The 15,177-nt window shown below is 37.2% G+C and overlaps 2 protein-coding genes across 2 annotated transcripts in view; one reads left to right on the top strand and one right to left on the bottom strand.

Annotated features, from left to right (window-relative positions):
• Positions 1 to 8,961, bottom strand: part of LOC148955266 (carboxypeptidase Q-like) — an 87,753-nt gene extending 78,792 nt beyond the window's left edge. Inside the window, exon 1 of the mRNA XM_089101284.1 lies at positions 8,834 to 8,961. Coding sequence (XP_088957410.1) covers positions 8,834 to 8,928 — 95 coding nt within the window. The 5' untranslated portion in view covers positions 8,929 to 8,961. The remainder of the gene's footprint in view (positions 1 to 8,833) is intronic.
• Positions 8,962 to 14,006: 5,045 nt separating this feature from the next.
• On the top strand, positions 14,007 to 14,867 carry LOC148955268 (histone-lysine N-methyltransferase SETMAR-like). Its single transcript, XM_089106807.1, has one exon. It carries the CDS (start codon positions 14,007 to 14,009, stop codon positions 14,865 to 14,867), a length of 861 nt encoding a protein of 286 aa, XP_088962933.1.
• Positions 14,868 to 15,177: the final 310 nt, after the last annotated feature.

Genomic DNA, 15,177 nt, shown 5'->3' on the forward strand with positions numbered 1-15,177 from the left:
CACAGCCTGAAGAATAATGCTCCACTGAAGTATAGCTCTCTTGACGTTATATACGAAAGAACCATCTGTTGGCGGTAAGCTGTTCAAGTTCTTTTTTTCTGGGAAATAAATGAATTCGGAGGTCATTGAGAGAATAAAATTCGGACTGTTTTTGCTATATACCAATACAGTCAATTTCGTACAGATACGCAAGATTTCGGGCTCGTAAATAATGAGGTTTTTGATATCACTCCTCCCTTTCTGTGTAAGATCAGCAATTTCTTGAATGATCTGTGATTTAACAGCAGATGTAGCAAATGTTTTTTTGCCCTTCGAGAAGAAAAAACTGACCACGTCACATTCACTAATGTAATCTAGTTGTCCTATTGACTCTTTAACTACCCACGATGTTCTATACACAGTTCTACGGATCGGAAAGACTTTGTCATGGAACTAAACGTAGAGCACGGGCTCATACCCTAGGTCACACCTGCAGAGGAATATTTCGCGTTAGTTCTGTAATAAAATGACAACAATATCTGTGTCATTTGCTTCAACAATTACTTGTGAACATCCATTTCTGTAGCATTCGGCAACATGGAGAGCAACACGCGTGCTGCTTCTTCATGTGTGCTGCACAAGTTCGCTTTGTAGTCCGGGTTCGGATCTATAGTCATTTTGGATGGGACCAGTTTTAGCACCTTCATTCTATCACTGAATCCACCAGAGAAGTAAATGGTAAATCTTAATTCAGAAAGACAGACATGGCTCCACAATTCAAAAATACATTCGATAAGTCTTGCCTTACTCTCTGACTGCATAAGCAAAATATCCCAGTTTTCTAGCACCATGCTCTTCCCAACGATAAAACTTATGGTCACTGCATTTCCTCTCTATTTATGAAATCCACTGCTGTCTTAGAGAAATAGGATTCCAAAAAATATTTACAAGGTCGAAAAATCCGCCATACAAACCAACTCAATATATGCAGCTTGGTTGCAGATTTTTGTAGTAAATTTAAGAGCCTTGCAAGGATTCGTTTCGAAAATGCCTCAACAGTTTCGGTTTTGTCTGGCACTTGCGACCGGATTAACGGCATGAAATCTACCACCACACCTGTTCCCGTGACCGTGTTAATCGGAACTTCGCTATGCCAACTTTCTAAACTTGCAGAGGTGCGAATGAACTCGAGAAAACTTGACTTCGTACCCGATCGAAGTTTAATACGTTCACTAGCTACTGCTTCAAATATTGCTGGGGCGTAGGGCAAAAGTTCGTGTGGCATGATCTGACTTAGCATCTCAAGCGTAAATGCTTGACTAGTCCCAACAGTAACCAAAATCCTTTTAACAGCTTCCAACTCAGCATAAACGCTGCTACCGGTCTTGGTCGTTGAACGTTTGTCCTGTTTTGTATCGCAATCCATAGTCTTTACTTTAGCCTTGGAAAAAGGGTTGGGTTTTCCATCAAAGTATGCTTCCAATGCTTTTAAACCACTAGCACGTGCACGCAGGAGGCTCTTTGTCACTGCTTCATCAGCGACTTGATTTGAAATGATATTCACTAATGATTCCTCATCACATGTAAAGGGATCAATTTGGTCTTCGACAACAGAGACCACATTACTGACAAGGTTTTCTCGGCGCTTCTCAAAGGTTCCATTTCTGCTTCCTTCACCATCAAATTCACTCATGCTCTCAATTCCAGCAAGTCGATAAAGGGCAGAGGAAACCTCAGCACAGAATGGTATGGTGGTAGTCCACTTGGCAACTGCCATTGAGTTCAGTGAGATTCCCTTTATTCCTCCCTTTTGTTTTGATTCAAGGTTGAGTGTGGATTCCAGTGATCTGGGGAAACACAATTCATCTTGCAATTTTTCCGCTTCACGTTGAATGGTCCTTTGACAAAGATATCATGCAAGCTAGGTGGCAAGGTTTTCATGTCATTCACATACTGGAGTAGGCATGTAGTGTACTTATAATGCCCCGCAACTGTAAAATACGGCAACATGAGGGTTAAACCAATAATATGACCTTCCCAGTCTCTCCCACGCTCTGCAATCAGGAACTGGAGAAGAATCAGCACAAAATTCATATACTCCATCCACAACTTCGTTGTAAGGTTTTTGTCAAGCGACTTGTTGAACTGGTTCATCAAAGGCTTCATAGATTCCAGGTGTAAATCTAGGTTGTCAAAGGAGCCTCCGCAATTCATGAACGCAGACATTAAATCTGACAGCTCATCAAAAGTACTTGCTTCTTTGTCTGATTCAATGTAATACTGTTCAAGAGCATTCCAATATACTCTATACAAGGCCTCTATTACGATGATGTGAGCCTCCATACACCTGTAATAGGGTTTTCCAGTCATAGCTTTTTTAGCAGTTCCAGAGAGTAAGATGCCAGCCTTACTAAAAATTTCCTCAAGTCCTGAGCCTTTCATACCCAATCACACCAAGGAAGTTCATACACAGATGCAATCCACCCATTCTTGGAATAACTCTTGAACAGTATTGCATTGAATCAGACAAAGAAGCAAGTTACAGACAAAGTAAGCAAGAAGCTACAGACTTTACCTGTAGCTTTACTTACAGTACTTAAAATAATAAACACTGTTTAATCGTGTCACAGGTTTAAGCTTTCAGCTTCTGTCGAGCATGGTTCTTCCGTGTCCGTTTACTACCTTGCAAAGCATCGTAGGTTGATTATAATCTGGATTTACAACTATATTTGAAAGAAAATCGGAGTTTATAGCAAATTAAATAGCATCCAAAGTTGAAACACGATGACCAAGTTAACACTACCGTTGGACTCGGCGTCAAAATTTGGCATAAAAACATGTCCTGCAATACCATTTATCAAAAAAAAATTTTTGGCCTACAAATAAGTAATTAGCCTATAACAAACGAAGTTAGATTGGACTGCGAAGTATACATTTAGAATTAAGACAAAAAAAAGTTGATATTTGGTTGAAAAGTAAAGTTCATATTCAGATTGGGCGTTAAATTCTAGCATAAAAGATGTGTCACATCATAATTTTGGAAAAATGAATTTTTGCATATATTTTTTGGCCTATACTTTTTCAAAAAATTCTGCACGGCTTGACCAAACAGTTTAAGCTTTGAACTTTACGGCAATGTGAACCTAAATACAAAAGGTAAATTCTGGTACAGAATGAAAAACACAAAATTTATAGAAAGGTCCGAGATACAAGGTTTAGTTGAAAATGAACCTTTGAATTTTGAGATTTTCGGGGAAAATTAATAAATATTAGCTTATAGCTCCTGGGCTATACAATATATCGGGAAAAATTTAGCATATTCTAGGAGAAGACCATATTAGGACCAAATTGAGATGTCGCACCACTAAATTGAAGTGGTACAACCTTAGAAAAAAATGAACAGTCTGTACACGTTTGATAGGCCTAAAAAGAGTGTTTTTTTGCTGTTACAAGGTCAAGCCGTGATCTCCAACTTTTTCCCCACCCATATTCGGATTCAGCGTGGTCGATATAGTCGGAAACTATTGTCAAACTGACTGTGTCTTTCTGACCACCTAGTTGTCACATTATAGTGGCCTGGCTCCCGGACTACTATTGTTCTTCGTGTTTTTGTTGTTTGTTAATACGAGTTTTAATTTGTGACTGAATGAACTTTTTTTCTATATGATATGATTGGAGTAAAAAAACGAAAAAAAAATATGCTTCAAAATAATGAATTGTAAGTAAACAGTCACCCTTATCAAAAATGAAAGCATAAGAACCTAAATATTGATAATACTAAATCAATGAATAATCTCTTTATGGTGATTAATTAAAAAAAACTTTTTCCACAAAAAAAGTATTTAAAAAAAAAGTAAACAACTCCATTAAACAAAAAATGACCAAAAATAGATTAAAATAATCTACCAAGTATACAACTACCACAAATCAGTATCAATAATTAAATGGAACCCAAAACAAACAGAAATTAAAATAAATAACAGAGTCAAACTCAAAACGAACAGAAATTAATGAGTAGGGTAATAAAACCTTATTCTTTCTAAAAGACAGAATATAATTTATACTTTACTCAAAAAAATCTGAACGAATTTACTGAAAACAAATGCCTATTGTCAGTTTAATATTCGTATGCTGATATTTATTCCTTAAAATATTAATTAATTTTTGATTTCTTAAAGTTTGAAAATGAAAATATCTAAAAGAATTTTTTCGGTAAAAGCCAAATTATATTCTGGCTTTTAGAAAGCATAGAGTTTTAGAACCCTACATATTTACTTCTTCTCGTTTTGAGTTTGACTCTGTTATTTATTTGAATTTCTATTTGTTTTGGGTTTAATTCATTTATTAATATTGATTTGTGGTAGTTGTATGCTTGGTAGATTATTTCATTCTATTTTTGTTCATTTTTGTTTTATTGGAGTTCTTTACTTCTTTTTGAAAAACTTATTTTGTGGAAAAAGTTTTTTTTAAATTAATTTCTGCTCATTTTATATTGAAATAGTCTTTTTCAGGAAAAAAGACTGAGCCTCTTCTAAAGTTAGACAACCACCCCTTCCATAAAAACCTTAAATACCCCCTGGGCATAACTTACAACCCTTGCCCCAAATCTCTGGGTTTGTTTCAACTCCGAATCCTTGTTATATGATATTTAGACTATTTGAATAGAATGGTTATCTCCAAATTTCTATTACAAGCACTTCGGGACAATACAACGTACGTTTGTGTGTGCGTCGGGGGGGGGGGGGGGGTTGCTGCCCTCTGATTACTTTGACTCTTAAAAAGAGCACTAGAGCGTCTGATCAGCAATCCAATGAGCCCCCTCCGAAGTTTATATAACCATGCTTCCTATAAAAAACCTTATATACCCCCAGGGCATATCTTACAACCCTTGCCCTGGAGGCTGGGGGATTTGTTATACTCAAACACATAATCTCCAGACCTTTCAAATACGTTGAACAAACTGGCTATCTCAAAATTTTGATTGCAAGTATTTAGGGAAATGATGGGCGTGGGGGGCATTTGCCCTCTGATCACTTTCAACTAATACGAAAGGCACTAGTCCTCCAAATTTCCAATCGAATAAGCCCTTTTAGAAGCTTCTGCAACAAAACTTTGCATAAAAACCTTATATGCCCCAAGGACATAACTTACGACCCTTGTCCTGAGGTCTATGGGGGAGGCGTATTCATCCTCAAAGACATAATTTCCAGACCTTTCAACTACGTTGAACAAAATGGCCATATCAAAATGTTTATCGGAAGTGTCTGGGGAAAGGATGGGCGTGAGGGGGGTCATTTGCCCTCTGATCACTTTCAACTAATATGAAAGTCACTAGTCCTCCAAATATCCAATCGAATAAGCCCTTTTAGAAGCTTCTACTACAAAAATTTGCATAAAAACCTTATATGCCCCAAGGACATAACTTACGACCCTTGTCCTGAGGGCTATGGAGGAGGAGTTTTTATCCTCAGACATAATTTCCAGACCTTTCAACTACGTTGAACGAAATGGCCATATCCAAATGGCCATATCATACTAAATAACATAATTTCCAGACCCTTCAACTATGTTCAACAAAATGGCTATATGAGGAAATGATGGACATGGGGGGCATTCCCCCTCCGATCGCTTTTGACTATTAATAAGGGCACTAGCCCTCTCAATTCCCAATTAAACGAGCCCTTTTTGAGTTTCCACGACAACGCTTTCTATAAAAACCTTATATGACCCCAGAGTATAACTTACAACCTTTGCCCTGGGGGTTCTGGGGGGTTCGTCATCCTCAAAGACATAATTTCCTGACCTTTCAACCACGTTCAACAAAATGTCTATCTCAAAATTTTGATTGAATGTGTTCTGGAAAATGGCTGGCGTTAGAGGGGGGCTATTTGCCCTCCAATTACTTTCGACTATTAAAAAGGGCACTAGCCCTTTCAATTTCCTATCGAATGAACCCTGTTTGAAGTTTCTACGACCCCATTTTCTATAAAAAAAAACAACCTTATACGTCCCCAGGCCATAGCTTGCAATCATTGCCCTGTGGGTTGTGGGGGGGGTTGCGTCATCCTCAAAGACCTAATATCCAGAACTTTATACTACGTTGAACAAAATGGGCATGTCAAATTTGGATGGGATGTGTTTTAGGAAATGGTCGGCGTGAGAGAGGGGGTTAGTTGCCTTTCAATCACTTTCGACTATTAAAAAGGGCACTAGCCCTTTCAATTTCCAATCGAATGAGCCTTTTTTGAAGTTTCTACAACAACGTTTTCTATAAGAAACATTTTATGCCGCCAGGGCATAACTTACGACCCTTACCCTAGGTCTGTTGGGGAGAGGGTTGTCATCCTCAAAGACCTAATTTCTAGAACTTTCAACTACGTTGAAAAAAATGGCTATCTCAAAATTTTGATTGGATGTGTTTGGGGAAATGGTGGACGTAAGACTGAATGGTTAGTTGCCCTCCAATAACTTTTTACTATTAAAAAGGGCACTTGCCCTTTCAATTTCCAGTCGAATGATTCCTTTTTGAAGTTTCTACGACAACCCTTTCTGCAAAAACCTTATATGCCCGAAGGGTATAACTTACAACCCTTGCCCTGAAGGTTGTGGGGGTTTTCATCCTAAAAGACATAATTTCCAGAACTTTCAACTACGTTGCAAAAATTGACTAGCTCAAAAGTTTGATTGGATGTGTTCGGGGAAATGATGGGTGTGAGAGGGGGGTTAGTTGCCGTCCAATCACTTTTGTCTTTTAAAAAGGACACTAACCCTTTCAAATTCCAATCGAGTGAGCCGTTGTTGAAGTTTTTATTGCAATACTTTCTATAAAAAAAACCTTATATGCCCCCAGGGAATAACTTATAAACCTTGCCCTGAAGGCTGAGGGGAGTTGTCATCATCAAAGACCTAATTTCCAGAACTTTCCACCACGTTGAAAAAAAATGACTATATCAAAATATTGATTGCGTGTGTTTGGGGAAATGGTGGGCGTGACAAAGGAGTGAGTTGTCCTCCAAGGCTCCGATCAGTTTCAACTATGAAAAAGGGCACTAGCCCTTTGAATTTCCAATTGAATGAGCCCTTTCTGAAGTTTCTACGACATCGCTTTCTATAAAAACTTTAAAACCTAGGGCATAAATTACAACCCTTGCCCTGAGGAGTGTCCTCAAAAACATAATTTCCAGATCTTTGAACTATGTTGAACAAAATGGCTGTCTCAAAATTTGGATTGGATGTGTTTGGGGAAATTGAGCGCGTGGAAAGTTTTTTTTTTCAAAAATCACGCCAATTTTCTCAGATTCGTAGCTTTTGGTGGATAAAATTGAGTATAATAAGTTTTATATATTTAGATATCAGTATAGAAAAACTAATTTTGTTGATGCATCAATTGTCATCAAAATTCCGTTTTCAGTTTTGGTGAATATTTACCGCTCCTTACTTACAGTTCGTTATCACGAACTATTTGATAAGATTCTCTAAGATAAACAATTTTATTTGAACGTGTTTATTTCAATAAGTTGAATTGGGATACAAAAAGAAAGAGGGTAAATTTGATAGCGGGATTCTAATTCAGCTTTTGTTTCGTTATTCTGTACTTTTTTCTACATGTCTGAAGATCCAAAGGAATTCAGTTTGAGAGAAAGAAATGTCCTGTAATGGGAGGTATATTCTGCATGATCATTATTAAATCAAAATGTGGTATCTATCCAGACAGGGTAAGTTTTAAGCATGAGCCCTCAAAAATGTAAGGATTTTGGCAAAACCCCGCTTTAGGGGTTCTTGAGATCTTGGGAATCTATTAATCTAGGGCAGGTAAATCAAGCTTCCAGGAATGAAACCAGAGCCTAAAATATCCCCTTGGAAGCTGTTCTTAAGTTCCTATTTCTACTCCTTTTGTAGAATATTTTAAGGCTTAGGAAATTGCAAAAAGACAAGTCTATACATGTTATAATCTTGGGAAGCAATAAATCTTTCCCCATAAGTTTGATTCTGATTTTCGTTTAATCTAGGGTACTCTACCCCCTGAAAAATTTTATGCGGCTGCCCTTGCCAATAATAAACACTAGGCTACATGTAAACAATGGGAAAACTGCGTAACTTATAGACACTTCCCCATTTCGGGGATCATGTAACGCCCAAAAGCTAGTTATCGGATCTTTAAACTATGCTGAATCTATTGGCTATTTCAAAGTTTTGATCAGGTGTCGTTAGGGAAATAAGGGAGGTGGAAGAGAAGTCAGTTCCCCTCTAATGTTTTGGTCGCTTAAAAAGGGCTTTAGAACTTTAAATTCCCGTTCGAATATGCTCCCCCGATCTTTTAGGATCATCGTCTCGATACGATCACACCAGGGGGAAATTAATTAGAAACACGCATCCGTGACCCTTATTCAAGCAAAAACACAAAATTCCACATTTTTAAGATAGGAACTTGAAACCTACACCGTAAAGTTCGTATGCTGAAGCTGATAGTGTAACTTTCTTTGAAACAGTAACTATTTCAATGAAACTTTCATGTAACTTCAATGAAGCCCCCAATTCTTGGGGGCTTTTCCCCTTTTTCGAAAATCAGGCAAATTTTTGAAGGTTCTTGGCTTTTGATGGGTAACATTAAACTTAATAGACTTTATATACTTGGATTCAGCATAGAAAAACAAATTCTTATGATGTATCAATTCTTATCAAAATTCCATTTTTAGAGTTTCGGTTACTATTGGGCCGAGTCACTTATAGTTAGGGTTTGTTACCATGAACTGTGATACACTTCTTTGAAAAACTTCTTTCTCGGAATGCCTTTAAAAAAAAAAAATATTTCAAATATTAGGAACTAGTTAACCTGTAGCTCGAAACAATTTACCTGTATTTATCTACGTCAAAAGTACACATATTGTCAGAAGAAAGCACAAGTATAACATTTTGAACTAGTAATAATATTGTTCCAAATATTAGCATTTTAAAAATCTTCTTGGTAAATGCTTTGTTTGAGAGTGGCAAATTACAAATATACACTGGCGCATTCCCAGACACAACATCCGGATAAGTTTCACAACAGACGAGATTGTATCGGCAAACATCATAAATATGTTGAATCAAGTTTAACAGATTAGTAAGGTCAGGTTTTGAAAAAATAGCTATTTCTGCATAATTTTAATGAGGAAATAAACATACACATTTTTTAAGAGGTAAAACAAAGTTTTCCCGAAAGAAGTAAAGAGCGAAGTGGAAACTTAAAACGGACAAAAATTATTACTTCACAGTCTATTTAATACATATCAATAAAACTAGTACAAATAAACCAACTAGTTATGTTTCCCTATGCTTTTAGGATTATACAAAACTAGCGCTTTATTGTAAAACACAAAAGTCAGGTATTAAAAGTAGGATTATTGGTTTAAGAGTCAAAAGTGAGTATGTAGCCTGGCAACAATAAACAAATCGATAAGGCTTTTCATAGTCTTACACCAGTTGTGACATCAGTAACCTTCAGTATACAATTAAATTTATTTTAAAAACATAAGCGTAAAATTTAATATTTTTTAATAACTACGAAGTAATTGAACAGCATGCAGAAATATTGGATTGGTTTATCAAGCAGCATCTTGGTCTACTGCTACTACTAACAGCTCACCGCAGCACCAAGCCGCCTGAGGCAAACACAGCTACGCACGCTCCTCCTCCACCCCAATCTATTCAAAGCCTCCCTTTTTACACCCACCCATGAAGCTCCCATTGCCTTTAAATCTTTCTATATGACGTCCTCCCACCCCAGACGAGGATGACCTACTTTCTGTTTAGCCCTTGATGGTTGGCCGATAAGAACAATCTTTGGCAATCTGTCATCCTTCATCCGCACAGCGTGCCCTAGCCACCCCAACCTTTCTTTCATTATAGCCCTAGAGAGCGATATTGAGCCACATTTCTCGTATAGCCTATTGTTTGAAATACGGTCAGTCAGACGGGTACCCAGAACAATCCTTAAGCAATTTCTCAGGAAATCATCTAAACAAATCTTCATCCGCTTTTCGGGGCGCCCATGCTTCAGAGCCATATTTGACCACTGTCATCACTGTAGCTTCTAATATTCTAATTTTGGTTTGCAGACTTATCTTACTAAATTTCCAAACTTTTTTTAACTGTGAAAAAACACCCTGAGCCTTGGCTATTCTACTTTCGACATCTTCACTACTCCCACCATCTATACTAATAATACTACCAAGGTAAGTGAAGCTGCCCACTTGATCAATCTTTTCATTACCGAACTTCACCTTTACATCTTTACTTTTTCCTAGCCTTAGTGACTTTGTCTTCTTAATATTAATTGTTAAGCCTTTTCTAGCACATTGAACTCGCATAAACTCTAAAAGATCATTCATTTTGATCGCACTTTCATCTAGAATGCTTGAGTCATCAGCATAATCTAAGTCCTGGAGACTTTTTCCTCCCAATTTGATTCCGTGGTCTCCCATTGCCATTCCTGTGCTCCTTAAGACAAAGTCCATACAAATAATCCATATAAAGTGGGATAGAACACAACCCTGCTTAACTCCTGATTTAATACAAAACCAGATGCTAACCTCATTTTCTACCTTAACCGCAGCAGTGTTATCCTCGTACATAGCACTAATCACTTTAATGTATTTGTCTGGTATACCATACAAGAATAAAACCTTTACTAAAGCTCTTCTATCAACAGAAATCGAACGCTTGCTCATAATCTATAAAGCAGAGGACCAGAGGTGTTTGAAAACTCAGGCACTTCTCAATTATTAACCGAAGAGTGAAAATTTGGTCGACACATCCTCTACCTTTTCTAAAACCGCACTGTTCTTCTTTTAAAACTTTGTCTACGGCATCTTTCAGTCTATAAAGTATCATATTACTAAGTAATTTACTACCTACAGAGACCAGACTAATCCCTCGATAATTACCACACTCACTTTTATCACCTTTCTTATAAAGTGGCTGTACTTACCCTTTTCTAAAATCATATTCATGATCTTCAGTAACTTATTTCTAACCTCAGAGCCACCATATTTAAGAAACTTATTTACCACCCTATCAGCACCTGGAGCCTTATTATTTTTTTAGTCCTGTCGCTAATTACCAGAAATAAAGATCAAATAAGACATAACATGAACTCTGGAATTTCCAGACGGGAAATCTGATTATTTCTCTCTATGCAACAGTGAATTTCAAGCTATAATACAAATTCTAAAGCTAGTCTATAATCCTAATACTATCAAGATTGCTTTACTTCGAACTTGCGTCATAGGGGTTTTGAGCTGAAAGTAAGGAGGTGAAAGTAAGGAAAGTAAGGGAAGGCATAGGGGTTTTGTCAACTGAAAGTAAGGAGCAACACTAAAACTTAAAACGAACAGAAATTATTACGTATATGAGAGGGTTCCCTCCTAGTCAATACCTCACTCTTTACGCTGAAGTTTTTTTTCAGTACTTTCAAAAGAGCTATCTATTCTAATTAAACGGCCTTTGTGATTCAGGGAAATTTGATTCGAACAAAATTGAAACTTCAGCGTAAAAAGCGAGGTATTGACTAGGGAGCGAACCCCACCATATACGTAATAATTTCTGTTCGTTTTAAGTTTTAATGTTGCTCCTTACTTTTAGTTGAAAAAACTGTTTTTTAAATTTAATTGTATTATGAAACAGAATATAAACAAATATATATATATATATATATATATATATATATATATATATATATATATATATATATATATATATATATATATATATATATATATATATATATATATATATATTTATGAAAGTTAATGAAAACAATCATAAAATTGATTAGACAGTCGTAACTGTCTTTCACAACAATATTCATTTTTCTTCTGATCAGTTTCAAAGTATATAGCTTTATGTGTGTTTGCTTTGACATTTAAGTTTTAGTGTTCATAAATGTGTAATAATTTTAATGAAGTCCACTTACGCCGGAATTTGGATCTAAAATCAAATTAATTTCTAATATTTATAACTTTTGACAGTATAATATGTTTATAGGGAGGTTTCATGTAGCGTGATAGTTTAAAATGAAGATCTGTATAACAAAAAATCCATTATAAGGTTTCGATGATAATTAAGTACTATGTAAAGGATAGACCCAAAGGCCTTAAGTTCAGCAAGTTGTATGACTATGAAAGCCAATTGGAGGAGCGCCATAGGAGTTTCATAATAATTTAATTGTATTATAAAAGTTAAACATTTATATTTTTTTCAGTAAAGTGCAAGTTATGTTCTGGCCTTGGGAAGGCATAGGCATGGGCGCCCATATGGGGGGGGCAGGGGGGGGGGCTCTTGCCCCCCCCTGGCTGAATGATGCTGCCTTATTTTTATATTTTTGTTATGAGCTTTCTATTATATAGCATTAAAAGTAGCAATTAGACGAAGTTTGCCCCCCCCTGGAATTCAGCTTATGGGCGCCCATGCTTGCGTGTACAAACTAATCATGGCATATCCTTTTCAGAACCAAAACGAGAGCCAGTCATTGAACTCAGAATTATGCAGATGTGATACCAAATTAAACTTAAAAAATGAAACAAAATCCTAAAAGGGATTGTTGCTTTATCTTAAAAGGGATTGATAATGTTTTTATTCTGTAAAAAGTATCCTTAATTGGTTTGCTTTTACTGTGCCAAAACTCCTATAATATTTTGTTTTTTCTGTAAAGCGCTAGTTTTGTATAATCCTAAAAGTATAAGGGAAACATAATTAGTAAGTTTATTTGTTCTAGTTTTATTAATATGCATTTAATAGGCTATGAAGTAATAAATTTTGTCCGTTTTAAGTTTCAACCTTGCTCTTTACTTCCTTCGGGAAAACTCTATAGTTAAAAAATTCATCTTTGTTCGTTTTTGATTAAAATTTAATGTAGAAACAACGCTGCCATAATCTGTTTTATATATACGCAATAATATATGTTCGTTTTAAGTTTTAATGTCACTTCTTAGTTTTAGTTGAAAATTTATTTTTAATATAATTTCTAATTATCACCGATCTAGGGGAGATAAGAAACCTCTTAAAAATACTGCAAACAACCTTGGCAGCTAAGAAAAACTTTCAGTCTATAACATAAAGTTCATTATCCATACTTCACAAAACAATACATGTTTTCAGGAATGTTTGTTTTTCAATGAGCAAAAAAACTGTTTTTACTCGGCCGACTTCGCCTGAAAAAGCCATAATGAAGACAGGGATTTATAAATCACCTACTGACTAGCAGAAACTAGAAGGCTTCTGTAACAAAAGAAAGCTGTTTAAGGGCTCATTTACAAGCTTATATTTATACCTAATCGCTTTTTATAAACTTGACTTAATAGTACATTCGCACAAAGTGCACTTTCGGTTGTTTCGCCAACTCTTTTAAATGAAAAAATTGCCTTTTCCAATGAAATGACCAAAAAAGTGTTTTTCAAAACCCAGGTAAGAGCAAAAAATAAGGGGGCAAGGGCGTCCCTTCCCCTCAATCACCGCCTTTAGAACTAGTACACAGGCTACACCGCAGAGTGAAGTTTGAAGGTTGAATTCAAAACTGTTGTTCGATCAAGCTTAATTTTTGGCAGATTTTTAGTTGAAAAGTTTTTAGTTTTAGTTATTTTTTTTTTCGCAATAATCTTTTACTTTTATGATGAGTAGGGATTTATGAAACTTACTAAGAGGGTCTATAGGGGAGTATATGTGAGGGGTTCTTATAAACCTCCAGTTAAGGGCTTTGGACCATGATTATTGCAATAGTACCGTTTTATTCTTCCAAACTCTTCCACTTAAGAAATGGTACCAAAAGTGCCATTTTTATTGCTATATGGCACTTATGGATGGTAAAATTGATAAAAAGCACGTAGATATGAGGGACGTTCAATAAGTTCGTAGAACGGAACACTCAGAAATGACGAAATAAGTTCTAACCCTGCATGCATGCTTATCTAGCTAAATGATATTCACAGCCTGAAAACTGCTTGGTCTTTTCAGGTATAAGAAGACTCCAAAGTCATTGAATCACTGTAGAAATGGATTCGTCACTTATCGAGTACAGAGCAGTGATCAAATTGCTTTTCAAAGAAGGTTCTTCGGCTAAAGAAACCACAGATCGGTTGGCCAAGGTGCACCAGCAAGATGCTCCCAAGTATTCCAAGGTCACCAAATGGGCCGCAGAGTTCAAGCGGGGCCGTCAATCCCTGGAAGACGACCCACGTTTCGGTCGACCTTTGGAAGTGACGACCCCGGAGGTCATCCGGCGCGTGGAAGACCTTGTCAAGGCTGATCGTGGTTTAAAGGTCAAAGAAGTGGCAACCGAAGTTGGCATTTATGAAGGAAGCGTTTTCAACATTCTTCATGACCATCTTCATCTCTCCAAAGCGTCTGCCAGATGGGTGCCTCAAAATCTTCAAGTGCAAGGTCGACAGCAGCGGATGCAGCTCAGTTCACGACTTCTCGAGCTCTGCAGGAGGTACCCAGAAGACTTCCATTTGCGACTTGTGACTGGAGACGAGACCTGGGTACACCACTGGGACCCTGAGAGTAAGAACGCCTCCAAGCAGTGGAAACACAGTGACTCGCCACCTCCAAGGAAGTTTCGGACCCCGTCCTCTGGAGGCAAGGTGATGGAATCAGTCTTCTGGGATTCGAAAGGTCTCCTGCTAATCGACTACTTGCCCAGAAGGTCTACCATCACTAGTGCCTATTACTCGGACCTGATGGTTAAGTTGCGCCATGCAATCAAGACGATCTCCTTCTTCATGACAATGAGCCGGTGCACAAGAGCCGCGTGGCACAAGCCACAATCAATCAGATGGGCTTCGAACAGTAGGCTCACCCACCCTACAGTCCGGATCTGGCCCCAAGCGACTTCCACCTGTTTCGTGCCATGAAGTCCGACCTTCGTCGAAAGTGTTTTGCTGACAATGAGGAGCTGATATCTGCCGTGGATCAGTGGTTCAATTCCCAGTCACAAGACTTCTTCCATGCTGGATTTGCGGCACTTGAGCATCAGTGGTCTAAGTGTGTTGAAGTTAGGGGAGACTATATTGAAAAGTAGTGATGGTTTTGTTTTTATGAAATAAAGTTTTGTATGCAGTTCTACGAACTTTTTGAACGCTCCTCGTATTAGTAATAGGTTCAAAATCAGCCTTCCCGGGATATTCCTTAAAAAATGCGTGCATCATGTTTGGAAAAATAGAG

Source organism: Artemia sp. Qi Xiang Cuo, chromosome 2 (genome assembly GCF_049724085.1).
Source record: "Artemia sp. Qi Xiang Cuo chromosome 2, ASM4972408v1, whole genome shotgun sequence".
Taxonomy (NCBI): domain Eukaryota; kingdom Metazoa; phylum Arthropoda; class Branchiopoda; order Anostraca; family Artemiidae; genus Artemia; species Artemia sp. Qi Xiang Cuo.